We start from the raw sequence: 26,420 nt of genomic DNA on the forward strand, positions 1-26,420 counted from the left end.
CTGACTTTTAAGCATTTTAGTCTACATAATTTTTGAAGCCTTATTCAGCTTCTCGTGAAGATTTTTCAAATTCAGCAACTGAAGTGCTTCATACTGAATAATAATAATATGCTGCTAATTGCCTCACTTAATTCTGATGTAAAAATGTTATCTAAAATGGCTAGAGGAGATGTTTCTGGAGCTTGCAAAACTTTGTAGAGCAAAAAACTGGACATCTGAGATGTGGAGTAAAGTTTTATGGACTCCTGAGTACTTTTGAGAATGCAACTTCACGATGTATAGCAACATCTGGAGTTGGTGGATTGTATTTGATTGAACTCAGCTTGAAATGATAAGTAAAAACAAATCTAATATATCATGCAGAACTTGACAGAGAAGAAATGAACTATAAAGCAATATAATGATCCCAAGCATACTGCTGACAAGTTCAAAATGCATGTCAGACAAAAAACAAACGGCTTCGTTTCTCAGAACAAGGACTGACCATCCCAGAGCCCACACCTCAACATCACTGAATGTTGTTTGGTATTAATGGAAATGTACGAAGCAGAAAAAGCAACCAGCTTCTATGATTGAACTTTACAAGTGTTTATATATAAAGTATCATGAAATGGCTGTTTTTTGCCTGGACATTAAACAAATGGTCTCTGACGTTTGCATCATTCTGTACATTAAGATTTCCCTAGTCGTTCCCTAGACTCTCTACATATGATTGTATTCGATTCCTCTCACGATTTGATCCTGTCTTTGTGCGCTATGTTAAAGGGAAGCTACAGACGCATAATCCCTCTCTCACTGTCCGGCTAAGCACCTCTCCTCACTTCCTGCTCTTGCCTCTCCTGCCTTTTATGACTTGCAAATGGCCCAATAATGTGTTTGCTCTGGCAGAAGGAAGAGTGTGGAGCTCCTCGGCAAACATTTGCACTCTCACTCAGAGCTGTGCACCACTTCTCTGGCTCACCGTGCAAATGGCTACTGCTGCTGCTATACCACTTTTAAAGAAACTGGACCTGACCAGCATTTGCAGATACTTGCTGTGCTTCACTCGCATTTGTTAATGGCACTCAGTTGGTATGCAAGTGATTTTCATAGTGGGACAGACATTCTTTATGGGATTTTGAGAATGATCCTGATGTCTCTGACACAGGCAGACAGTAGTTGCTGTGACTTTGTTTGATTGTTGTTCTTTTATTGGGCTCTATATGGGGCTAGATTTGAGATGAAATGAGTTTCTGGGCTTGTGTATGATCAACCTTCATATTAGTTCTTTATGATGCACAAACAAGTTAAACGGATGTGTAACTTGAGCTATTGAAGTTATTAATATATAAAATTACCATTTCAATGAATTGTTGGTCTGTTAAATTTTCTCCCTGATGCCCTGAAGCAAAATGTTATGAAGATTTCAGTTATTTAACTACTCGAGCCTGGAAGATGGGAGATCAGCTACATGGAGCCACTGAAACAGATTTATGCTGAGCAGTCATTACATAAATGTATCTCCTTTAACGCACTAAAGTTTTGCTGCAGCTCACTGCCCAGCTTTGGTGTTGCAACAACAGAGGCCCATGAACAGTTCTCATCCAAGTTTAAAATCTGAATTGAAAATCATAATCAGTTTTGCTTTTATACCACAAGGGAATGTATTAGTTATATTTTGTATTAGAGATGTTCTGTGCTAGCTAAGGGTTTAATGATATGTAGAAGTGGTGGAAGGCAGAGGTGAAACAATACTTTTTAATATTTTTCCTTGTCTGCTGGTTTATGGTGACAAACACAAATCAAAAGATGCTTTGGGGCAGACAAAAGTCATCACATTTTGGTCTAACAAGGAAAAAATGGTCAGTTTCTGATATAAATCTGACATTAACAATTTAATAAAGTCACAGAACATGCAATGGAATTCTTGTAAGGTAGCAAGCACTGTTTTAATGAGTGGTTTCTCCTGCAACAGGTGTGTGTGGGCTGATTGTCCCTCAGGAGGACATGCCCTTCTGTGATTCAGGGATCTGTCCTGACATAATCATGAACCCTCATGGATACCCCTCCAGAATGACTGTAAGTCCTTCCTTGTGGAAGTGCATCATCTCTCTCATCCTTTTTTACACATATTGAAGTTAGTGTTCACGTTTTGGATAAGAAGTGCTAGTGGAGTTTATTCTGAAGAATGCATTATTGATGTTCTGAAGAATGCATTATTGTATTATACAGTATTGTCTGTTAACAGACGGAATACATGTGTGTGAATGAGAGGGAGGCAGGTGGAAAGGTGAAGATGCAAGGAGTAGAGGTTGGAAAGGTGGATGACTTCAAATATCTTGGGTCAACCATCCAGAGCAATGGACAGTGTAGAAAAGAGGTGAAGAAGAGGGTGCAGGCAGGATGGAGTGGGTGGAGACGGGTGTCAGGGCTGATGTGTGACAGAAGGATAGCAGCAAGAGTGAAAGGGAAGGTTTACAAGACAGTAGTGTGTCCTGCTATGATGTTTGGTTTGGAGACTGTGGCTCTGTCTAAAAGACAGGAGGCTGAGCTGGAGGTGGCGGAGATGAAGATGCTGAGATTTTCGTTGGGAGTGACAAGGATGGACAAGATTAGAAATGAGCAGATCAGAGGGACAGTGAAGGTGGAGCAGTTTGGAGATAAAGCCAGAGAGGCCAGGTTGAGATGGTTTGGACATGTGTTGAGGAGGAATAGTGGATATATTGGTCAAAGAATGTTGGAGATGGAGCTGCCGGGTAGAAGGAGAAGCGGTAGACCTCAGAGAAGGTTTATGGATGTAGTGAAGGTGGACATGGAGATGGTTGGTGTAAAAGTAGAGGAGGCAGTAGATAGGGCAAGATGGAGGCAGATGATCCGCTGTGGCGACCCATAAAGGGAGCAGCCGAAAGAAGTATTGTCTGTTAACAGTGTATTTTTAACTGTGCATAATCAATTACACTATCATTTAATAAAGTTACTGTTAAGAAAACAAGAACAACCTGTAATAGTAAAAAAAACACAATTTACAAAATGTCATGTTTGAATTTTTTATTTTTTTTGCTCTGTATGTTAAATTCAGCAAATAAACTAATTATGCAGAGTTTTGTTTTTAATACAGGATGTGTATATGTGTTCGCTCTTAAATCAACCAAAACATGCCGACCAGTGGCGCTCAAATTTTTGGATGCCACTTTTATATTACACCCCCTAAATTCATAGATGGTGCTTTTGATGTAGAAATTCTACTTCTGTTGTTAATATGCTAAATTATTTGGATTTAGTACAATCAACTATCTGCATATTAGCTTATTAGAGAGGTAAACGTTTCTCTAAGCTTTTCCATTGTCTACAAAAGAATTTATCAAGTTAATGTAAAGAGAGTCACTTTTAAAATTGCATGAAATATAAAATTGGATTTAATGCACTTTAAAGCCAGTACATTTTGATGTTTCCACAATCTGAAGTGTATGTTTGGGTGCACACAGCAGGATCTCAGATAGGAAATCGTGTAAACAGAAGAAAAGCATTCACCCTTTCACCATCTGCAGGTCAAAGGTCTTCCGGTTCTTTCTGTGAGGCGCCTCCGCCGGGCCACTGTAGTGCAGTGGACCATGACCCTGCTGTATGATGTCACATTCTCCTATTCTCCACCTGCAGAATCACTGACATTAAACCTTAATCATATTCGGCCAAGTTTTGTGTATAATTCTCAGCGTACCTGGAATAGAATAGATTCATGAATAAGTGAATGTGCACGGTGTTGTGATTTTGTGCACACATTGATGCTTTTATCCCTGGTGTACTAAGCAGAAAACATTTTAAGAGTGAATTTGAAAATTAATTTTGTATTTGTGTTGCATTTACTGTGCTAGGTTGGGAAGCTGATTGAGTTGTTGGCTGGGAAGGCAGGCGTGCTGGATGGGCGTTTCCATTACGGTACAGCTTTCGGAGGCAGTAAGGTGAAGGATGTGTGTGAGGATCTTATTCGCTATGGATACAACTACCAGGGCAAGGACTTCGTCACCTCTGGCATCACTGGGTAATACATTTTCTTTTTCTTTTCAATTAATTTTAGGAATACACTCCATCATTATTTTTTTCATAGTCGATTCTATTTTCTTTACAGAAACTCTTTTCTTTGGCTAATTTTTGTCTTTAGTCTTGTTCTGTGTAGACTAAATGAGACCCACTAGCACACACTATTACTGTTTCTACTGACAAAACTGCAACATTATTTGCTCCTTAACAGACCAAACTGGCATTTTAAATTCTTAAATGAAAAATTTGTCAAAATAACAGCATTCAAATAAGTCAGTAAAAGGCAACTGGCTGTTTACCCCAATGAGTCATGCATAATTATGCTGTGATATTTTGGTACAGGTGTAGCAGCAGCAGCAGCATTCAAATACAGCACAAGTGCGCTTACCTGATCCACATTATCCATGTCATAAAATTGCAACCGATGACCAAACAAAAATAAATTGACCAATTGCATGTTTGCAGCAAAAAAAACGCCCTTTTGAAATGAGCATCTCTACTTTCTACATCTCTACTTACTGAAATTAAGATGAAAAATTTAAACTGATACCCAGACCAGTCATTCCTAAACGTCAGTGTAATATATTTAACTATTTAATCCCCCTCCCCACTTATTTTTGGCATCCTTTTATTCTAATGTCACTAGGTCTATGCTTTCTACACAGGGAGCCCCTGGAGGCCTACATCTACTTTGGTCCTGTGTACTACCAGAAACTAAAGCACATGGTGCTGGACAAGATGCATGCCAGAGCACGTGGACCAAGAGCAGTGCTCACCAGGTATGGAGCAGCTATTTATTTTGCTGGGTATTGTAATCACTTGTTGTTGTTGTTGTTGTTCTTCTTCTTCTTCTTCTTCTTCTTGTTCTTCTTCTTCTTCTGCTCATCTGTATGTGTGGTTACGCAGACAGCCTACAGAAGGTCGCTCCCGAGATGGTGGTCTGCGTCTGGGAGAGATGGAGAGGGACTGTCTGATAGGATATGGGGCCAGCATGCTGCTGTTGGAGCGTCTCATGATTTCCAGTGATGCATTTGAAGTGGACGTGTGCGGCCAGTGTGGTCTGCTGGGATATTCAGGATGGTCAGTCACAAACTTCATTACTTTCAGATGACAAATATGTACATATGGTTTATATTTCTGTCATGTAAAAATAATCTGTTGATCTAGGAATGGTTGAAATTAGTACATTTGATGTAATTACCATGATTACTGTTTTTGTGCTAAATCCTTTGTATGTGGTGTGTTTACATGTGCTGCAGGTGCCACTACTGCAAATCTTCATGCCACGTATCATCTCTGCGCATTCCCTACGCCTGCAAACTGCTTTTCCAGGAGCTGCAATCCATGAACATTGTACCTCGTCTTAAACTGTCTCGATACAACGAATAAGCCAGTGATGCCTCTAACAGAGCAGGCAAAAAAAAAAACAGATAAGACATACTACTGTGGAGGTTGCACTTCTGATGTCTCAGCCTGGATATTTGTGACTTGACGTCACAGTGGTGTGGGTGCACCAATCAGTGAAGTTCTTTGTAATCCGCTAGTGGTTACATTTTGCGTTAAATTAAGTAGTTTGACATTTCATGAGCTGAAATGAGCTCTGGACTAAAGAACAATTTAGAGGTTGTTGCATAACTAGCACTTCAGTCTCGAGTGTTAAGACGTTTGGTTTGCATGTGGGAAAAAGTGCCTACTACATGAGGATTTTTTTTTCCTTTATTCAAATAGTGAAATATTAATTATTCCCTCCCCCCAATGTTTATTATTTTTTGCTTTTCAGAAATTGTTACATTTCTGTATGTATATGTAAGTAATAAATGACTCTTTAAATGTCAACAATTGGAGAAGTTTCTTACAACAACTTCTGATTCGTCGCCTTTTTGTAAACCAGTGATTATGGGTCAAGGAAACGGAAGTGTTTGTCCTCAGTGCCCCAAAGGCAGAAATGAAGGGAGAAGTATTGTACGTTCTTGATTAAGTGTTAATGTGACAACACTGACAGCAGAAAAGAGCTTGTTGTTGTGTTGGCCACCTTCCTTCTCTGATGCTTTTTACACTAATACAACGTCCGCTATTCAATGCATGCCCCCACCCACTAAGCAGCTCGGAAACCCTTTGATTGAGAAAATGCAGCAGAATGAGCACTGACAGTGACTTGCTGATAAAAGGTGGAGGGTGGTGGTGGTGTTCGGTCGTCTCTTTTTGGGCAACTGCACCTGTCCTAGCTAATGAGGGCCTAATGAGAGACTGAAAGTGGCAGGACAGAAAAAGGATGTCCGCTGAGGAGGGGAAGAGGACCCCTTCTGTCTTAGGCTCTCGGCCTCTGTCCATGTTTAAAAGTAGAATTAATGAGCCTGTCTTTAGCCTGTTATGACTGCTGCTCTTCTGATGAGGTTCCTCAGAATGTTCAGTGAGTTCGCAGACGCGGACAGCTGGGGTTCAGATTTCAAGGTGTCGAGCCTTGATCTGGATTTTGGAAGTGCTTTCCAAGTGATAAGTTTAATGCTAATGATGTTTATCAGAAAATCAGTTGTGATCTCATATTTGTGTTGTGTAGCTGCTTTCTCCAAAGAAAAGTTATAAACTTTTAGATGTACATTCAGAACTACAACACAGTGCCACTTTTCCTCAGACTCTGTGTGACCTCCACTAGCCAGGAGTCCTGCACCTGCCCTGCATATTTTCTTGCTTTATAGACAGGACAAGTAGCCACACAGTTAAGAGGCAATCACACTGTTCTCCACTTCTGTGCAGTCTCTGAGTGGAGGAAAGTCTTCCTCTGCTGTCCACCGTGTGGGGAGCAGTTCAGCCATAATCCCCCTTTCTCTTGCTCACTCTCCTACTCTCTCCCCCCCCAACCCCACCCCCCCGTGGTTCCATTCATATTCTAATCACAGCTTTCCCCTCTGCAGTTCGCAGGCACTCCATCAGAGCCCTCCCTGCCTCAGGCTCTACACTTTTACTTCCCCCTTTTGTGGACAACGCTCTCCTCCCAGCACACTGAAATAAGGTTGCTTCAAGGAGAGAGAGTGAGTTGGGGGGGGGTTGGTTGTCACACCAATGCAGAGTCCACCAAATTCTCAAACTTTCTTTTTTTCCGCTTCAAGATTTGGCACCATTCTATGAATTTTACTGTTTTTTTTTTTTTTTTTTGACAAAACAAAAGTGTTTTAATATCAGAGAAACAGAGGGAAAAGCAAAAGCTTGAACAGACTTTTGAGCTCAGTTTTGCTCGTACAGAAATAAAATGTAACTTCATCCAGGTTCCCAGGGGAAGACGCAGACATCAAAAAAGTTCCGTAATGGGCCAAAAAGTGGCCCTTGGATCGAGAACTTTAAAATGGAGGCAGTGGGGGCAGTGTGTATGTGTGTGTGTGTGTGTAGGGAGGGGGTATGAAAACGTATTAAATGCTATAATGGGAGACGGGGAGGCCACAGTGCCGGGATTGCGTAGATCTAAGCCTCTTTTTTTTTCTGGGGAGGGAGCTTTTCTTATTCAAAACAGCCCCACAAAAGACTTCCAGTGAGCCTTGCCACATCCCCATCTGACTCGAAGCCATTCATCAGCCTGCCGAGCCTATCAATGACATGTCCCCCATCAGGGCTCCTATAAAATCAGCCCCTTTCCCATGAAACATCAGCAAACATTTTGACGGCTCTGGCTTTTCCCCCCTCTGGATTTCTGGAGTCTCTGACGCCCCCACCACTCCGACCCTCACCCCCACCACCTCTTCACCACCACCACCATCACCACCACCACCCTCTCTCTCTCACTTTCTCTCTCTCTCTCTCTCTGTCTCTTTCTCTTTCTCTCTCTCTGCAGCCCGGCACATCGTATGCATCTCTGTGGCGGGCAGTGCTCTTGGAGAGACGGATGGAGCTGAGGAGGGAGAATCCTACACGAAGCAATTTTCTCTGAGGAGGCAGCAGAACGTGGATGGGAAGAGGATGCATTGTGGGCTGCTGGAAGAGCCTGATATGGATTCCACAGGTTGGTTCTCGCTGAAAGGCCCATGGCTTTGGGGTGCTTTTGGAACAGGGGGCTGCACTGGAATGCAAGCTGCTGGGCCCTGGGAATGTGGGACCTCAACATCACTCAAAAGAAAGTTCCTATAACTTTTAAGTCTTTTTTTCCCCATCAGGACAGCTTTGTGCTCTCAACTTTCTAGAGCTAAAAGATAAGCTGGTATGTTTTTTTTTTCTTTCTTCAAAGGATGTGCATTTTTTGATGGACATTATTATACTGAATTTTACGTTATAGTGAACAGCTTTTAAGTGCAAATTGTTTTAGGTGGAGTACATGTGGCCTCTGGGCGCGTTTAATCTCAATGTGCTTAGGTTGGCAGATTCTCATGCGTTTTGGCATCATATAGTAAAAGTCGGGGAAAAGTTGTGTTGTTGCTTCAGGCCGAATACGGGCTGCACCTGCTATGGACGACATCTCAGTGGGACCAATCAGCAGCTTAAAACAGCCTCTGAATAAAACTAAAATCAAGCTTTCAGAAACAGGTGTGCTGAAGAACAAACTAGTTTAAACTACCAGCAGCTGTAATACCGCCTTGACATCGAAGGAAAAAATCTAATCCAAAATTATAGCTCCACTTTTACCGGTTTCTTAGCGATGGTTAACGTTAGGATAACGTTAGGTTAACGTTAGGCTTACGTTGAAAAAGTTCGTCACTCGAGACTTTTGTATTCTCATTCGTTATTTGGCATATTAATAATACACCGCTAATAATTCAATGAAACTCATTTTAAACGCCGCTAAACATTAAACGTCAACGTTCATTTTCCATTTTGTGGACTTCAGTTCGACACTATAAATGATCCGTGATCCGTCTCGCCTTTAAACTGGGTTTAATCCCATTATTTAGAACTGCTTAAACTGCGCGTGTAACAAATGATTCAATCCCCGTCGCCGTCTGCGGCATATATAACAAAATATAACAGCACAGCACTAATACTCCGTTAGAGAAATTATTTTTCTCTTGGGAAAAAAATAATTTAGTAATGAAATAACATTTTTAAAAATCTAAGAAATCGATTTTACTTATTTAGGTTCAGGCCCGATTCAGACACATGAACGGCTGTGTGTGCCCGCTGAGGAGTGAGAGCAGGCAAAAAATAAAAATAAATAAAAAATGCGCATGAACTTATTCAAACAAGACTGCCTTCAACATTTTATATTACCCAGCGTGAACGTTCCCTCCGCTGGCGGACTCGACGCTCTTCCTTCCCGAACTAAGTTAATAGTTGTGGGGCACCGATGGGCTGAAGGTCACCACAGACTGTTTTAATTATTTTGTTGGCCGTAAATCGGTCGCTGCTCAATACCCTTGACCTCTCCCAGCCTACTTCTCACTCTAAATCCGCTCAGCCATTCTGAATAGATGTTAAATAATGTTTTTATCCAGTGAAGGTTCAACGTCTTTTTAGTTTCCACCCCACACACAACTTTAACCCCTTCTGATGGACTAGTTTCCTTGCCAACACGCGGCCTTGGCAACCGCTGCTATGGTGACCGCAGTCACGGCCCGTGCGGGAAAGTGCTCTAGCTAGCTAACTCTACACAACGACCGGCCGAGGCGTTTATTAACGCCTTATTACTACAGCCTGGAGGACTGTCGAGACGGGAAATACAGGAGCAGAAACTGGGGTCGGTCTCCTGTCATTCTGGTGAAATCACCTCAGAATAAAACCGCGCTAAAGCCAAACTTTCACGCCTGTAATTCATGTAGAGCCTCGGCCCTGGCGTGTGAGAATGCGAGAACCGTTAGCCCTAAACGCTCATCAGTCAAAATCCACATTTTCGCATTAAACCTGCTATGATAACACAAGAGCCAGCTAGGCTAAATGATAAATGCTGTAAGATAGCCAAGCTGCCTTTTAAGAACTTCTTCTAAACTGTTACGTTACGTTTGAACAACATTTCACGTTACGTTGCTGCTGGAAAGAACGTTAGCTTGTTAGGTAACTAACCTAACTAGCTTTAAATCCATTTTTAGACGTAGCTGCTACATCCACCGTTACACCTGTTGCTTTGATTTATAGCGAGAGAGAAAATAGACTAGTCTACCGTTAAACCTACCTTTTCATAACGTGAGCCTCTGAACAAAGCTGGCTGTGAACAGAGCAGAAAGAAACTGGACAATTTGCCTTTTTTTTCCAGAGAGCTGGATCGAAAGATGTCTCAACGAAAGCGACAGCAAGCGCTACTCCAGCCACACGTCTCTAGGGAGCATGTCCAACGACGAGAGTAAGCCCACATCCTCGCTGTGCTTCACCCAGCGAGTCCAAATACATTCAGTTTACAGCCTCATCACTGAAACTTTAATTTCAGCAAACTTTTTGCTAAAAACAAACGAGATGGTGGATTAAAAAAAAAAAAAAAAAAAAAAAAATATATATATATATATATATATATATATATATATATATATATATAGTGCCATTTAAGATAATTTCGTATTTTAATCACATTGCTTTCTTTTTATAAGCTTTCAAAGATGAAGAGAAAGAAAACAACAGAGCCTCTAAACGTCATTCAACACCTGCAACTTTACAATGGTGAGTCTCCACTTACTTATTCTGAGTCAGTGACTCTTCATTTCTGATCCATGAGGTCACACCTGGGCTGGAAATTTAGAACTTGATTGGTGTCATTTTAATCATAGCTGCAAAATAGCCCACCCTGTGGTTGACTGGTTGATTAATGATCAGTCATTTATGACATTTTAAAATTTTATTTTAATGTAATGTGTAAACAGAGCTTCATACACAGAAGTGAATGTATACAGTTCGATCCAGAGTTTAGTTAGAGATTCTGAAGTTGGGATTCAAAAGATGTGGTCGCTACAGTCTTGATCATTTCACCCACAAATCAGGAGAGTTCTAGCAAGAAACCAGATGATGGCTTTTAAAAGTACATTTAGGGATTTCAAAACTACAACGTGTTGTATTATTTACTGTAAAAGATACAGAGATACCGCTGCTATTCTGTACCCTTACCTCTGTAGGTTTCTTTACCCTGTTGTCTGTAAACAGTTAAATATTCTTAGTTTATTTGTGAAGACTCACGGTGTATATATGAAGCTCACAATCCACATATCATGTTATTTAATAAAAGAATAAAGCTACAAATTCCAGGAAACTTTTTTTGGCTATTACAAAAGATTTTACTGTTACAGTGTGAGGCCAAGAAGTGAATCTGCCTTTGGGTACAATTGACTAACCTATGTTATTACGTTATAACATTGTACATGTAAATATGAATTGATTAGGTTGTTGGTATTTAGATCGCAAAGACAATATCAGATACGTTATAAAAATACGTGCAAAAAATACGGATTCAGCTGTCTACATGAAACCAAGGAGACATTGGTTTCTGGGTTATTTTCAGCCAGGATCACTCATGAATTAGATTTTATGTTCTTATTTATGAAAAACATGTTTCTATATCCTTTGAGTCTGGTCATATTATGTTATACAATGTTACCATCATGTTTGCCCTTCTAATAAAACAAGAATGGGTCCTGTAAAATAACGTTTTTTGTTTTTTGTTTTTTTTAATCCTGGCTTTCTCAAAAGTCAAATGTAGTGACGATCTTTAAGTGCTAGTTTTAAGTGAGAGAGATGTATTTCCAGAGCAGTGCAAATAAAATGATTAAACAACAGACATAAGTAATGTGCAACTTGTCAATTAAGTCAAAATGTAAAAAATATGTTAAATAACAATTAATACTTGTGCAAAAATTATGAGAAAGGGAGCAAATAGTATGTACGTATAAACTTTTTAAAACAGAATTTACATCTTTTAGATCTTATTTGCACTACTTTTGGATTATTTTGAAAAGTTGGTTTGAAATGTTTTACATGTGCAGTTAAGTTAAATTGGTGTTGATAAGAATTTTTTTCTTGATTTTATCAGGCTGGAGGAGAACTATGAGATCGCTGAAGGTGTTTGTGTGCCTCGCAGTGCTCTTTACATGCACTACCTAGACTTCTGTGAGAAGCATGACAGCCAGCCTGTCAATGCCGCCAGCTTCGGGAAGGTGAGCTCTCATATTCTTTTCACCTATTCTGAGCTTTGTAGCTGATTTCTTCCATGGAATTACTTTCAATACAAACAAAACTACAAATACTTTTCCCTGAGTTCTCCTTTTAGAAGTAACTAATACTACAATATCATAAATACAAATGTGGTGTGTACAAATTAAAGAGAATAATTGGTGAAACTGGACATGGTAGGACGCCAGTAGTCTTTTTCACAAACTTCTGGACAGATAATCTAAATCCATAGACATGCTTCTTCTTGTTCCCACAACCCCTCCAACCACCTCCTCACATTGCCACCACCTGACATCCCTGCCCCCCTCCCCAGCTCCTGTCCGAGGATATTGAAAAAGAGAGGGGGCCTGGATTAATGTGTAATTAAAGGAAATTTGGAAGGGTGAGATGTTGCGGAATGTTAGATCAGTGGCTGGAGCAGCGTGGGGTGTCCTTTAGGAAGGCTTCATTGATTTGGGACAAAAAAGAGAGAGAGAGCTGGGGCTGCCTCCCTGTCTGCTCATTTATCAAGCCCAGCCTGACAGAAACTTCACAGCTTGGCCTCTTTTTTCTTTCCACACAATGGAGAGCTCCACTGTTTGCTAAAGTTTCTGCACCGGGAGCTGGACCAAGGAGCCAATCTCATGGACAAAAACAGAACAGGGAGAGCGAGACAGACGTTCAGAGAGAGAGACACAGGAAAATGAAAAAGATGGGGAAAAAAAACTGTTGGATATGAATTTTGAGAATGTGACAACTGGCATGAACTTCAGTGGTCAAATACAGGGCCATGGGCTTTTACAGATGACAAGACATTGAAGCTTTTCATCCTTTTGTGTAGAACATGTCCACTAGACTTACTTAAACACTAACTTGTTTTCATGGACAGCCATGATTCAGGCAGATGCTGAATTAGATGAGAAATCAGTGTATGATCTACAATAAATTATTTATTGTCTCTTGTCCTGCACAGATAATAAGACAACAGTTTCCTCAATTAACCACGCGAAGACTGGGGACAAGGGGCCAATCAAAGTAAGTGGAAATCTTTCCTGATATTGCAGTGACTTTGGGATACATATGACCAACTACTGAATATTTTCTCCTGTGCTTTGTGATAATTTTGATTCCTTTTGAGCAGTGAGAGATTACCACTATACTTTCACTGCCAATTATCACTTATTCCAGGCCTATTTAATTGAATAACACTGTGTCGACCTCAAAGGATTCCCCAGTTTAAGTTGTTTTTAGGTTAACTTTTTTCTGCAAAATTAGTCATTTTGGCTCTTTAACATGTCCCAACATGTCCCAACATGTCCCAACATTAGTGTCTCTGAATTTGACCAATTTTTGTTGTAAAATCTGTCTTCTTAATCTCCCAACTATGTTTCCATTAGGTATCATTACTATGGCATAGCGGTGAAGGAGACCTCTCAGTACTATGATGTGATGTACTCTAAGAAAGGCACAGCCTGGGTGAATGAGACGGGCAAGAAAGTGGTCACCAAACAGACAGTGGCGTATTCACCCCGCTCCAAACTGGGCACTCTGCTGCCAGACTTTCCAAATGTCAAAGACCTAAATCTGCCTGCCAGTCTGCCAGAAGAGAAGGTAAACAGAGCCCTAAAACTTTCAGTGACTGCACTCTACTTCAGCCAGCCATCCACCCCCTCTTCTCTCAGCCAGCCACCCTTCTAGCTCCCCTTTTCATCTGCCCCCTGCACCTTCCCTAGCCTGGATTTAAACAAGGACCCAGAGGATTTATATTCTGGGTCCTAGCGAACTCTTAATCTTTTGGGTAGATAATAAGATCTCGCATGCAACAAAGTACAGGCAGTAGCTGTCCCTCTTTAAAAGGCAGCTGTAATTTTAAAGGCTGCTGGTTTCCAAAAGCCACTTTTTATACATTACAGTTGACTGAATCATATGTGCGGTGTATTTTGTGTTTCATTTTTGGTGTCAAGGCTCAACTTTTATAAAATGTATTTCATTTACTATGTCAGTAAGTCTCATTTCAGTCGTGCCTTCTTCTCTAGGTTTCTACATTTATAATGATGTACAGAACTCACTGTCAGAGGATACTGGACACTGTCATACGAGCCAACTTTGATGAGGTTTGTTTCTTTCAGATTTTGTTACAGTCTTTAGTTTCTTTGAACTGGCTACAGGACTGAATATGTTCGACTTCATAAACCAGAACCAACGTAAATGTATGTATTAATAATCCACCTCCCACTGTGTGTTCATTTATGTGTTTGTATGTGTAGGTCCAGAGCTTCTTGTTGCACTTTTGGCAGGGCATGCCCCCGCACATGCTGCCTGTCTTGAGTTCCCCCACTGTAGTAAATATTGTAGGGGTGTGCGACTCCATACTCTACAAAGCCATCTCAGGAGTCCTCATGCCCACCGTTCTGCAGGCCCTCCCTGACAGGTGAGCACCTGTTGATTGTTCCTCTGTTCTAGTAGATGCCAGAAAGCAAGAATATGAAAGCAACTTCAGAAGTCCTATGCTTGTGTGTTGTGCATCCTTTCTATGGGAAATCTATTGGAAGTTGACTTGGAGGCCATGGACTTGCCTTTTAAATAAGTAATAGTGATTCTGGTTAGCTATCAGTCATAAAGAACATACAGCGGCATGCAAAGGTTTGGGTGTCCCTGGTCAAGTTACATAATTTGTTGAGGTTCTAATTGAAAATAAGTACACTTCCTCTACAGATAACACACTTCTGCACAGTTTAGGGCAAATTTACTATTATTTCTTGAATTTAATGTTACATGTACACTGTGCAAAGGTTATGCCATTTTATATTTAATGTTTTTTACCAATATATTAAACTTAATAAATAAATAAATAGATATTGTGCACTAACATGAGCAGAAAAATGTCATACTTAAGTTTGTTTCCTGTAGGGAATTGTGTTGAAAAGCTGCATAAGTTGCATGTGATAAGCTGCTCATCTACAGCTAATTGATTTGAGGGGTATTACATTAGCTTACCACACAGCTCATATTTTTTATAGAGATATTTCTTTATTCTGCCCTTCTCTGCTTGCTACCAACGACAGAAACAAGGACAGCAAAGGATTAATGTGTGTGGCACAACAACAGCGAAGGTTTCATTTTTGTTGCAACTTTGATTCCAACATTTAAATGTATTCACAATTTCCTTCTTTTTGAAGAGGAGACACTCAACATGAGTTAAAAGCAGGATACCACTACAGTTAGTCCTGACTACAGACTTGTAATATGAGATTAATTATTTCCCAACTGTCCTTTTTCCATCATTGATGCACGCTAGCAAACTAGGGTAAAATAAACAAATATTGCCTATAGTGTTTTCAATTTGATAATATGTCAACACATTTAGGTATATCATAATGTCCTCTGAAGAAAAAAATATCACAATAAGTAATTTTTAAAATGATCTCACTGTGCTTTTGGTTCATGTAGCCTGACCCAGGTCATTAGGAAATTTGCTAAGCAGCTAGATGAGTGGCTGAAGTTGGCTCTGCACGATCTGCCTGAGAATCTGCGAAACATCAAGTTTGAGTGTAAGTCTCGTCCTAGCTGGATTTATGTTGAGTTTGGTTTGCTCAAGACTTATTGTTCAACTTTTATTTTGTCAGTGTCAAGAAGATTTTCCCAGATACTCAAACGGCAGACGTCCTTAAATCATCTTTGTCAGGTGAGACAAAAATGTACTTATACACATTCAAATCTGTTTCCCACATAATATAGTTCTATTCACCATTTTCATTGTTTCTGACTCAGAATAAGCAGCGTAATTTTCCACATTTTGTCTTTCTTAAGGCATCACGGACAGTGATACACAGTGCAGACATCACCTTTCAGATGCTGGAGGACTGGAGGAACGTAGACCTGAATAGCATCACTAAGCAGACACTTTACACGATGGAGGATTCACGGGAGGAGCAGCGTAGACTCATCATCCAGTGTAAGAATGAAACGAAACATAGATTTCTTTTTTAATGCATTTTCATGGTGATGACAGCGACAGTAAGCTTTAACTGAAGTAGATTTGATGAAGTCTATACTTACCATAATGTAAGTGTAGACTTCATCTGAACATTTTGTTCTTTTTACTGACACATCTTACCTCTAATGCCTAATTCTTTTAAAGGGTAATGCTCTTTAAATGGTGCACTGACACTCATATGGTAGTGACTGAAGTCTGTGAATGGTGCATGTGTAGACCTTGTATGTAGAAAAATACTTTAACAGATTTGACTAGACAAATGTGTTGACATGTAAACGCATTTCAGCATTTTCGTTATTGTAGTGAAAGTTATTAGACTAAGATAGTATTTGATCCTATGGGAAGACCTAAATATTGATCTTTGACATTAGTCAGATGTCACCGATGCCCATCACTGAATCATTCCCACGGTCAGAAAGACAGGCTTTAATTATAGCCACTTAGAGGTTAACCAAGTTCACCCCCACACTTTGACATCCAGGGGAACATTTCAAACGCATTTCAGTGGCAACCGCTCAAATGACCGATAAGGTCAGAGTTCAGAGATTGGGTCATGCCCTCGCATGAACAGTTTCCAGTTCCTATCTCAGAATTTATTTAATTGTTTTGGGGAACAGGATAAATATCTACCTTTGACAGAAAGTTAACATTTCTTAATGCTAGAGCTAAAATTGGTTCAGCTAATAATATGAAGTAGGAACAATACTGATGTCTTCAGTTTCAATTTGGGTTAGGACTGAGTTGCAAGTTGCATGTCACTTCTTGCTATACATAGATTATTTATAGTGAACTACCATCAGAAGAGTACAAGCACTTAGAGACTACAGTTTTCTCACTGTGTTTCATTTGGTTTTGTTTTTGTGTCTTGCTTTCCTCACTCAGTATATCAGGAGTTTGACCAGCTGCTAGAAGATCAATCCCCCATTGAAGCATATATTGAATGGCTGGACTCTATGGTGGACAGATGCGTTGTAAGGGTCAGTTCAACATTTATTCATTTCAGTGTTTTACACAACTGTTACCTGTTTGCCTACAATTGCACTGTAGTTTCAGAAATCAGCAGCTATTATAGTGCACATATAGGCTTGTGAAAATTTGGTCACCATGGGAACGTCCACTGCTCAGCAGACAATAGTTCAATAGGAGGGTGTGTCCCTGAGGACAAATCAAATAGTTGACATGTTTTTCGTTCCTGGGGGTTGGATCCAAAGGTTAAGGCCTTCGTGCCCCTCCTTCACACTTTTCTCATGGTAATGATCCCTTTAGGTGGCAGGGAAGAGACCCGGGTGCCTTAAGAAGGTTGCCCAGCAGTTCCTCCTTATGTGGTCATGTTTTGGGACCAGAGTGATTCGGGACATGACACTGCACAGCGCCCCCAGCTTCGGTAAGTCTTTTAAGACCAAAATGCCCTATAGTCATTGTCTAATACAACAGCATCGTCCATGTAATAGACATACCACTGAATGCATTGTACTATGGTGTTCGAAGAGGTGATTGAATTTAAGTGTACAGTCTCAAGTGCTTTCGTGTGTCTGGGCCTGAGAAAAATTCACCAAGAGATTCTGTCAACATCATCATAGCTTCACATATATAGGGAAATGCTTTGAAAAGATTTTAAATACTTTAAACTATACTCTTTGATGGATGGTTTGGAATTGTAGATGGTGCATTCCCTTTGATCATATGTTAAATAGCCAAAACCTGTACTCCTGACCAAGACACCCAATCCACATTCTGAGCTTTCCACCAAGATGGCTGCTTTGCAAGGTCTTGGGTAACAGTGGCTCGCTGTCTATGGCAGAGTAGCTGAGAGAGGGCCATAAAAAGAGGTGAAGACCCCCTCCTCTTCAGCTCTGTCTGTGAATATCAAAGACACAGCTGGTTGCAGTGTTTTGATAATGCAGCTCTCTGTACAAAAACAGCTAATTAACAAAGGCAAGCCCCCCCACAAGTGTTTCCTCCTGCTTCCCATTTTATGAGTGGGCAGTATTGCAGTCTGTTCTCTCAATAGCCACAGGGTTTGTAATGCACAGAATGGCTGGAGTTAGCTGTACAAAATGAGGATTGTGCCATGCTCTTTCCAGACCCCCCCCCTCCCCCCTCATTCAGAGCAAGGGCATGGACATATTTGAGCCCCATAACCTTAAGGAGTTTGTGGCTTATGTCTAAAGCAGTGCAAACATAAATTTGCCTCAACAATAAGTAGTTTGCAATTAAAAGCATAGAGCTTTCTTTCTGTGCAGATCTGCTTCCCGTGAAGTTTAGTACATGAGCTGTTTTAAGCAGCTACATAACGTGCAACAAATGTGTTCCTTTTTATGTGTTTGCAGGTTCTTTCCACCTGATCCACCTGATGTTTGATGACTATGTGTTGTACCTGTTGGAGTCCCTTCACTGCCAGGAGAGAGCCAATGATCTGATGAGGGCCATGAAAGGGGAGGGCACTACAGGTGAGTCAATGGGAGAGTTATCAGTTAGCATTTTGTAAAGGACCAAATTAGAGCTGTGATTTAAGGCAAACTACAGTGCATGCTGACGTGCAGAATTACTCCCCTACAGCAGACAACATTGAGGATATGGTGCTGACAGATAACACCCCCACCTCTACATCGCCTGGTCCCTACTCTCCTGCAAAGTCTGTGCACTCAGTGGGAGTACCAGCCATCAGATCACTCAGTTCAGCCCAGTCTCCTGAGTACACTGGTGTGTCTGTTACCTCAGGTAAGGGGAGATTTTAAAAGATACTAATTAATATGGAATCATAACCTCTTAATTCCCTAAACCCCAAAGGCCTGTATGTTGGACTATACTTTACTTTAATTGTACATCGTCATAAAATTTCATCTTTCATATTAACATGAACAGTTGCAGAGTAAGTAATAGCAGTTACTGAATAATGAGTCCTAAGATTAATAGTTGAATAATTAGCTTATGGTTCAAGGGGTTAATTTGCAAGGGCCTGTATGTGGGATCACACTTCAGTTCCTCAGTTTTATAATTGCAAAACTTACTGTGCATATTAGTAATATAGTACCAATAGAATTTAAAAAGTAAAATATATATTTAAAACATTACAGAATAATAAAGTCTTCAAATTAAGGAATGGGAATAGCAGCTTCATAACATCCTTCCTGTTTAAGGGGATCATTGTTTGTGTGGTGACATTTGAATGTTTCTTCTATCTTAACTACGTACAAAATTTATTTATCTTAGAGGAAGCTGATATGATGTCCACCACAAAAAAATGCCTGTTCTGTATGTGTCTGTGTTGTGCCAGGAGCTGTTCAGTCATATACATGGTCCCTTACATACACAGTGACTACGTCAGGGGGTAGCCCCACTGAGGGAGGAGCCCAGCTGTCCTGCATGCGTAGCGGCCCTCCAGTACCCCCTAACTCATCTGGTACCCGGATGCCAGTCTACCCACACAGAGATGAGCATGGGTAAGCCCCTACTGGAGATCTGGCAGAAGATGCTGACATTTATTATTTTCTCTTGTCTGAATCTGTGTGCTACCCTTTCCTCAGCTACAACTACAACAGCTACAACTATAGCAGCTACCCAAACCAGCACCATCATGCTATTCAGACCCAGTACCCAAGTCTGACTCACGAGCCAAGTCTCTCCACCCCGCTGCACTACTCCTCTTACCATCGGTCACCCGCACAGGTCAGCACTCCTCGACATTTTACTGTTAATAAGTTTAGATATAGTAGTGTGAAAATTTTCACTAATAATCTGACAGTATTGTGAAATCTGTTGATTCCAGGCTTTGTCTGATCTAATATACATCTTTGCACAGCCTTAATGACTTGCGGTACATCATAATAGATGCAAAAGATTGTTTATTCCCTTTCATTGAAATGAAAGCGTATTCACCTCCTACCTCTTCAAGAACATTTTACAAGGGCCTTAACTCAGACAGGAATGCTAATATGAATATGAATGGTGAATGACACATTGTGCGTCATTAGCATGTGAAATGCTGAACTATGTGTAATGCTGAGGGGTACATAGTTAGAGAGCAGTTCTCTTTCTCTGGCAGCAATGAGCTTAGCCTGTGGTTGAACTCCCTGTCATTTAAGTCAGTGCTCAGTTCCTGTATGCTCCTTCTTTCCAAGAATGTTTCTGAGCAAACAAATAAAGGTAAAGGTTAATTGAGTGGTACTACCAGTCATTCTGCACATTCTCTACCTCACTTAATTAGATCACCTACATCAAGGTAGTGCATGAATGATCAGCTTTCTGATTATGATGTTGTGATCTTTACCTAACAAATGGCTGAACATATAGCGAGAGAGTATGTAGTATAACTAGGCTAGGAAGTGGCTCGGAATCTGGACTAAACAGATCAATGGTGTAGACAGGATTCTTTGAAGTAAGAATAACAGATGGAATGGAAGTGGTTGAATTGAATTGTTGAAGCAAAGGAAAGAGGCTGCTAGATTAGTGGCGTCATATATTGTAAACCAAAGCAGGCGTGGTGGTAATTTCCTGTCAAGAGCTCTCTGGCCTAGACTGCTTTTGTAACGGGAGATCAGCTGGGTCTCAGTGTTGTTGAAGCGGTCGATACCGAATCCCACTCAACGCAGCGGATGCAAGTTCTATAAGATGGCCTGGCCAGAGCCCAGACAGCACCCCCACTCAGCACTCCTCTGTTCTACACTCAATGGCTGCTTCAGACAGCTCAGCCACAGACCAGGAACCCAGGCACATAACGTGCTATTAAAATATTGTTATTCAATGGCTGCTTTTCTCTGCCTGGACAAGGGGTCACTAAGCCGCACGTCTTGGTCTCTGACCCCGGCTGACTTTCTTTTTCCATGCTGCGGTCCTTCATAATGGTATTGACTGTGTATCGCTTCTATTTAGAGGGGACAGATAGAGTTTTACTTCCACTTGTCCTGCCTGGGTTAAAATGGACACAATGTGTGTGCTTTGTGTGAGAGGATCACTCAGAAGGAAATGACTGAGATGTTACAAATGAAACACTTATTGCTGGTTTCCTCTTCGAGGATAGTAAGCGTTTTTTAGGATCTACAGATGTCAAATGTTGACATGTTTGACTTTTGTTGATGATCAGTAGAATTAGCCATGGCAACAAAAAGGGGATCCAAGTGCTGTTTAGTATTTTTATATGTATTTTTAGAACTCAACTGGATAAACTTCACATTACCATAATTCAGGAAGCAATCATAAAAATGTACCATGTTAATTATTTTTTACCAACTGTGATGCAAGCCAAGTAGTTAAAATCAAGTGCCTTATATTTCCCTGTTCTTCAGACCAACTGACTTAGGCTGCTACTATTTCACAGCCATGACTGATTAAATTACCATATGACCCACATAACATTTTATTGCTTCCAACTTTTAGTTTATACTGCTGCAGCATGTTTTAATACTTATATTGCCTGACTAAGATTTCTCGCTTTGCAGTACCCACTCAACAGCCAGATGTCGCGCATGGAACCATGTCTTATGGGTGGGACTCCTCGGCTGCACTCAACCCCAATGACGCCCCGCTGGCCGGAAGTCCCTTCAGCTAACAGCTGCTACTATAGCACACCCATGCACTCATCCCGCTACGCTTCCACAGGGGACATGTATTCCCCTTTGGCACCGCGCAGAAACTCAGAATACGAACATGCACAACACTTTCCCGGCATGGCCTACATTAATGGAGAGGCCACCACAGGGTGGGCCAAATAGCTGCGTCTTTGTCCAACAAGAAAAGCCCCGTAAACTGGGGGAGTACATCGGCAGATCTGTGCAGAAAGGAAGACCTCCAGCAAGGCCAGGAACATTCAATACAGCACACTCACAAATGATGAGTCAGTGGAAGACAGAAAGTAGTTTCAGAAAGCAGTGTGAGTTGGATGAGAAAGTGTCTACCATGAGAGCTGCCAATTAAACTCTTCTTCTCCGAGCAGAATGTGAGATAATGACAGCAGCTGTAACCTAGTTGTGCCTTTTACTTTCCTCCCAATTTCCCTGTTTCATTTTGAAAGTATGTATATCACGTTTTTGTTGACCTCTGGCTTGCTGCTTGACGTCAAAGCAATCTTTTTACGACTCCACAGGTTTTTTTTCCTCACTATTCTGTAAAAGAACCAGGAAGAACTGAGCTCTCTCTCCCCTTAGAAGGCATCTTGGCCCATTGCCAGAATGTGAGCGTCAAAGGAAGGTTGACTGCTGATCTAAATAACATCCATCAGTGACTGTACATGAAACTGAGATCTGGCAAGTTAACAGTTTGCTTCTTGAAGTGTGTTGACTGCAGTGCGTCAGCAAGTTTGCTTTGTTCTTTGTGTTATAGGCTCATTTACTGTAAGTGTGGGAGAGCTTAACTCTAAACATTTTCCTGTAGCTTTGTAACATGGTGCCCCTCTGCTTTGTTTATATTTGTTTGTACTGTAAATTGCATTTTTATAAATATATATAGAGAGGAGATGTGTTAACCTAGGGTTGTGTGATTTTAAATGCACTCGAAGGTACTGTGGACCTATTACCCTATGGGTAGGAATAAAAAAAGAAAGAAATATCAAAATGTAACATTTATCTTTAGTCACTTTCTCTTGCAAGTTAAAGCACTCAGTAATGTCTGTGGTGACAGCTGTTACCATATGAAATATATGTGGAATTATTTGTTGCCACATAAAGATTTTTTAAAATCCAGAATTGAATCTGATTATTTGCCCAATGAAATGATGATGGGTTTTAGCTATGCTTTTGTATTATGTTCTTTCAGATGTGATTCAACTGTGATTTAAAAGACAATTCTGCCAGTGTTTCAATTGTCTGCATAATTCAAGGCTTAAGCTGCAAGCAAAGTCATTCAAATCAAAATTCTTCACAGTGGTGGTGATAGGAACCAGATGTCAAAAACATTTGTCTCTAAAAGCTTCATCACAGAAAGCTACTACATGCAAAATGGTAATGAACATGCTGCCAGATGCACTATTCTGCAGTAGTTTTGATGTAAAACATATTTTTCAATATACGTTAGTGGAGAAGAGTATATAATGCAAAAGAAGATTTTTAGAGATTAACCACATTATCGAATTTACATGTCACATGTGTAGGTTATCTAGTGGTTTTAAGTAAATAATACACTACATTTGCATAGTAGACATTGTGACCCCAGGTTCCTATGAATACCACTGTAAAGAAATGAGTGGGTAAGCTTCTCTACAATGTACCATTTCACACCAAACTGTTCTGCATGACTGTATACTTCTCAACAACTGCGTTACACAGTCGGTGAAATTTCCCTAATACTCACCAAGATTTGTGCAAGTCGTGGGGCTGGAGGTTAGGGAACTGGCCCTGTGACCAGAAGGTTGCCGGTTCGATCCCCCAGCACCAACAGTCCATGACTGAGGTGTCCTTGAGCAAGACACCTTACCCCCAATTGCTCCTGGGGCGCTGTGGATAGGGCTGCCCACCGCTCCAGGCAAGTGTGCTCAATGCCCCCTAGTGTGTGTGTATTCACTAGTGTTTATGTGGTGTTTCACTTCACGGATGGGTTAAATGCGGAGGTGGAATTTCCCCGGTTGTGGTATTAAAAAAGTATCACTTAATTTAAGATTGGCTGATTGAACCAGTTTAATCGGTACCAACAGAAAATGTGTAACCTTTTCAACCGTTAGTTATGCTGTAGGTATTCTTCACCAATGGGTAAAAGAAGCTGACCTTTCCACCTTATCACTGAAGGTAAAAATGACCTTGAATTTTAAGAAGTGATGAAAAGCACCCCCTGGCGTGTCCAAGGTTGCATTTTCTGCTCTACCTGTGTGAGTTTAAAATGAATAGTGACATTAAGCCGGTCTTGTGTTAATATGCATATTGTACATGGACATTTTCTCAAATGCCAGTGATGTCCTGAGAGATAAGGACGCTGCAAATGTGACTGGATGAGTATCTGGTCTGGAGCCTGATGTGAATTTAGCCAACCATGGCACTGCATATTTGTCATGGTGCGTCATTTTTCGCTACTACCTCTCTTGCATATTCCATGTTGAGGAAAAAAAAAAACATCTTTTCAAATCCTCTGGACCAAAAGGGCCACACTGTGGAAAGAATTAGTCTTCTATAGCCATCACCCCCTGCTGATGAGAGGTTAATGCACCTCCCGTAACCTTTAACCTTTGGACTTTTCATGCTTTCACAGCAAGGCCTTCTTCTGTAGAGCAAGAAAATTTGGCTCGGAGTAGCAACACAAGACCTGCTCAGGAGACTCACTGATTCATAGTAGTGGTTAGCAGTGCTAACAGGAATCTATTGAAGCAGGGACTGGTAACAATTTGGTGATTTCCCAGTTCTGGCACATGACCTAAACCTAGTATTAACTAATGAACTGCATTGTTTTTGATCAGGAAATTCACCAAACTAAGTTTTATGGTATATCAGCCAAAGCATATAATAAACATGAACACCCCAAACAGTGTAGCAGCGAAAACATTTTTGGTGTCTGAAGTTTGCTTGTTTTGCATTGGCACTTCAAAGCGTAATATAACATAATAAAAGCCTGTATCACCAAAATTATTTCAGGTGGCATACAGTCCAATTACTTTAGCTACATTAGCAGTAGCTAAAAACTGCAGTGCAAAACTGACAAAGCCAACTTCAGACACCAAGTATGCCTTGGCTGATCAGATAGGCTTTGGTTGAGAGGAAACTAGATTTGACTTGGTGAACCATGTCTTAAATGACTGGGTCATTTTCCTTGCCTGTGTATGATCATGAACTGAATCTCAAGTAGTTCCACAACATAATTGGTGGTAATCAGCATATGAACTTCCATTGCTGCTGACAAGCATATCAGCATCCAAAATATAACATATGCTGGTTTTGCTGGTGACAAGGCATGCTAGTCTATACTGTTTATACTGGCAGGTTGTGGGGACCTGACCAGCGAAGATCAGGATGTCTAAGAGACCCTTAATTAGTCTGTGAAGTGAAACACCGCATGCACTCTAGTGAGCACACTTGCCCGGAGCGGTGGGCAGCCCAATCCGCAGCGCCCGGGGAGCAGTTGGGGGTTAGGTGTCTTGCTCTAGGACACCTCAGTCATGTGCTGTCGGCTCTGGGGATATTCCGGTCATGAGGCTGGCTCCCTAACCTCCAGCCCATGACTGCCCCAACAAAGTATGCAGAGAATCAGATGTGCTTTAATCTGAAATTGTAGAGCTATAATCTGCACCTATATGGTAAGTGAAGCTGATTAAATGGGCGATGAGTCTAGAAATAAGACGGTTTCTGTTTACTGTACTTAGGTAGTTTTTTCGTGTATCTGTACTTTACTTAAGTATTTCCATTTCGGGCGACTTTTTACATTCAGTCCACTCCATTTTGAGAAGTCTGTCATTCCTTTTGGTTTTTGTGTGTATAAAAAAATGTCAAAACAAAAGAAGCGCAAAGCAAGAACACCGCAGGGCACAGCGGTCACTTTGTTCTGAGCTTGTTTTGACCTGTTGGTCATACCGACCCAGTACAGCACACGGTTTAACGTCAGTGCAGCAGTGTAAAAATTTGGGAGCACATACGTCACCTAAATGATGAACTAACCTAACTTTGTGTAAATAGACCACAATATAGAAATATGTCCACATATGCAGTCGTGACCGGCATGTTTTTTTTCTGAATTCATACAAACACTTTCATTTTATAGTAAATTAGTTTCGGTTAGTTTATGTTTATGAACAGAGGCCTACAGATCAATATAGTAAAGGAAAACTTTTGTGAACTTGAGTTTAAAGCCAGTTTTTATTAAACTTGTAACTAATTTATAAAGTAATCTTAAACTGAAACTTTGCTTGTGTGTAAAAAGTGATTTCAGAGCCACTCGGTTCTCCCTGATGGAAACTGTTTACCTTCAGTGTTTTGTGCTTATGATCATTTTAATAGACGTCAGCGTCACTAATTAATGACGTTCTATTAAAAGACTGGTTTACCAAGAGAGACGCTGGAGGACTTTCACCTGAAATGAGTTCATGAAGCCAGTCTTGTTATAAAAATGATAACAGGACATCAGTCATAATCAATCTTTTAGTAGTTTTACTTTATACTTAAGTACATTTGAAGGCAAATGCTTTTGTACTTTTACTCAAATTGAAGTCTAGAGTAAGGACTTCTACTTTTACTGGAGGAATATGTACCTTGGGGTTCTCCACTTTAACTCGAGCACATGATTTGTGTACTTCGTCCACCTCTGGTAGTATTAATGCATCAGGACCTGCAGCAGGATAAACTGCTTGTGGCCTGGTCATTGGGCTAACACAGGCGAATCTGAATATCTGATATCTGTGAAAGGTGGTGAGTTTATTCTGCTTCTGCGTAGGTCCACCGCAGCCTGAATC

At 40.7% G+C, this 26,420-nt stretch overlaps 2 protein-coding genes across 4 annotated transcripts in view; both read left to right on the forward strand.

Annotated features, from left to right (window-relative positions):
* The window catches only part of polr3b (polymerase (RNA) III (DNA directed) polypeptide B), a 28,826-nt gene extending 22,973 nt beyond the window's left edge, over positions 1-5,853 (forward strand). Inside the window, exons 24-28 of the mRNA XM_017690303.2 lie at positions 1,955-2,058; positions 3,852-4,018; positions 4,683-4,796; positions 4,924-5,097; positions 5,277-5,853. Coding sequence (XP_017545792.1) covers positions 1,955-2,058; positions 3,852-4,018; positions 4,683-4,796; positions 4,924-5,097; positions 5,277-5,406 — 689 coding nt within the window. The 3' untranslated portion in view covers positions 5,407-5,853. The remainder of the gene's footprint in view (positions 1-1,954; positions 2,059-3,851; positions 4,019-4,682; positions 4,797-4,923; positions 5,098-5,276) is intronic.
* Positions 5,854-7,610: 1,757 nt separating this feature from the next.
* rfx4 (regulatory factor X, 4) lies at positions 7,611-22,737 on the forward strand. Of its 3 annotated transcripts, none has more exons than XM_017694338.2 (18): positions 7,611-8,008; positions 10,187-10,273; positions 10,515-10,584; positions 11,945-12,068; positions 13,037-13,098; positions 13,461-13,674; positions 14,100-14,177; positions 14,331-14,494; positions 15,514-15,614; positions 15,690-15,748; positions 15,874-16,018; positions 16,943-17,037; positions 17,327-17,444; positions 18,391-18,510; positions 18,620-18,781; positions 19,377-19,503; positions 19,588-19,729; positions 21,499-22,737. In XM_017694338.2, exons 1-18 carry the CDS (start codon positions 7,966-7,968, stop codon positions 21,769-21,771), a joined length of 2,184 nt encoding a protein of 727 aa, XP_017549827.1. In that variant the 5' UTR covers positions 7,611-7,965; the 3' UTR covers positions 21,772-22,737. The 3 variants fall into 3 exon arrangements, with proteins under 3 accessions (XP_017549827.1, XP_017549740.1, XP_017550004.1); XM_017694251.2 differs by having other exon boundaries at positions 7,612-8,008; positions 19,338-19,503; XM_017694515.2 differs by lacking the exon at positions 7,611-8,008 and adding an exon at positions 8,058-8,203 and having other exon boundaries at positions 19,338-19,503.
* The last annotated feature ends 3,683 nt before the right edge of the window (positions 22,738-26,420 follow it).

The sequence above is a fragment of the Pygocentrus nattereri genome, chromosome 7 (genome assembly GCF_015220715.1).
Source record: "Pygocentrus nattereri isolate fPygNat1 chromosome 7, fPygNat1.pri, whole genome shotgun sequence".
NCBI classification, from domain to species: domain Eukaryota; kingdom Metazoa; phylum Chordata; class Actinopteri; order Characiformes; family Serrasalmidae; genus Pygocentrus; species Pygocentrus nattereri.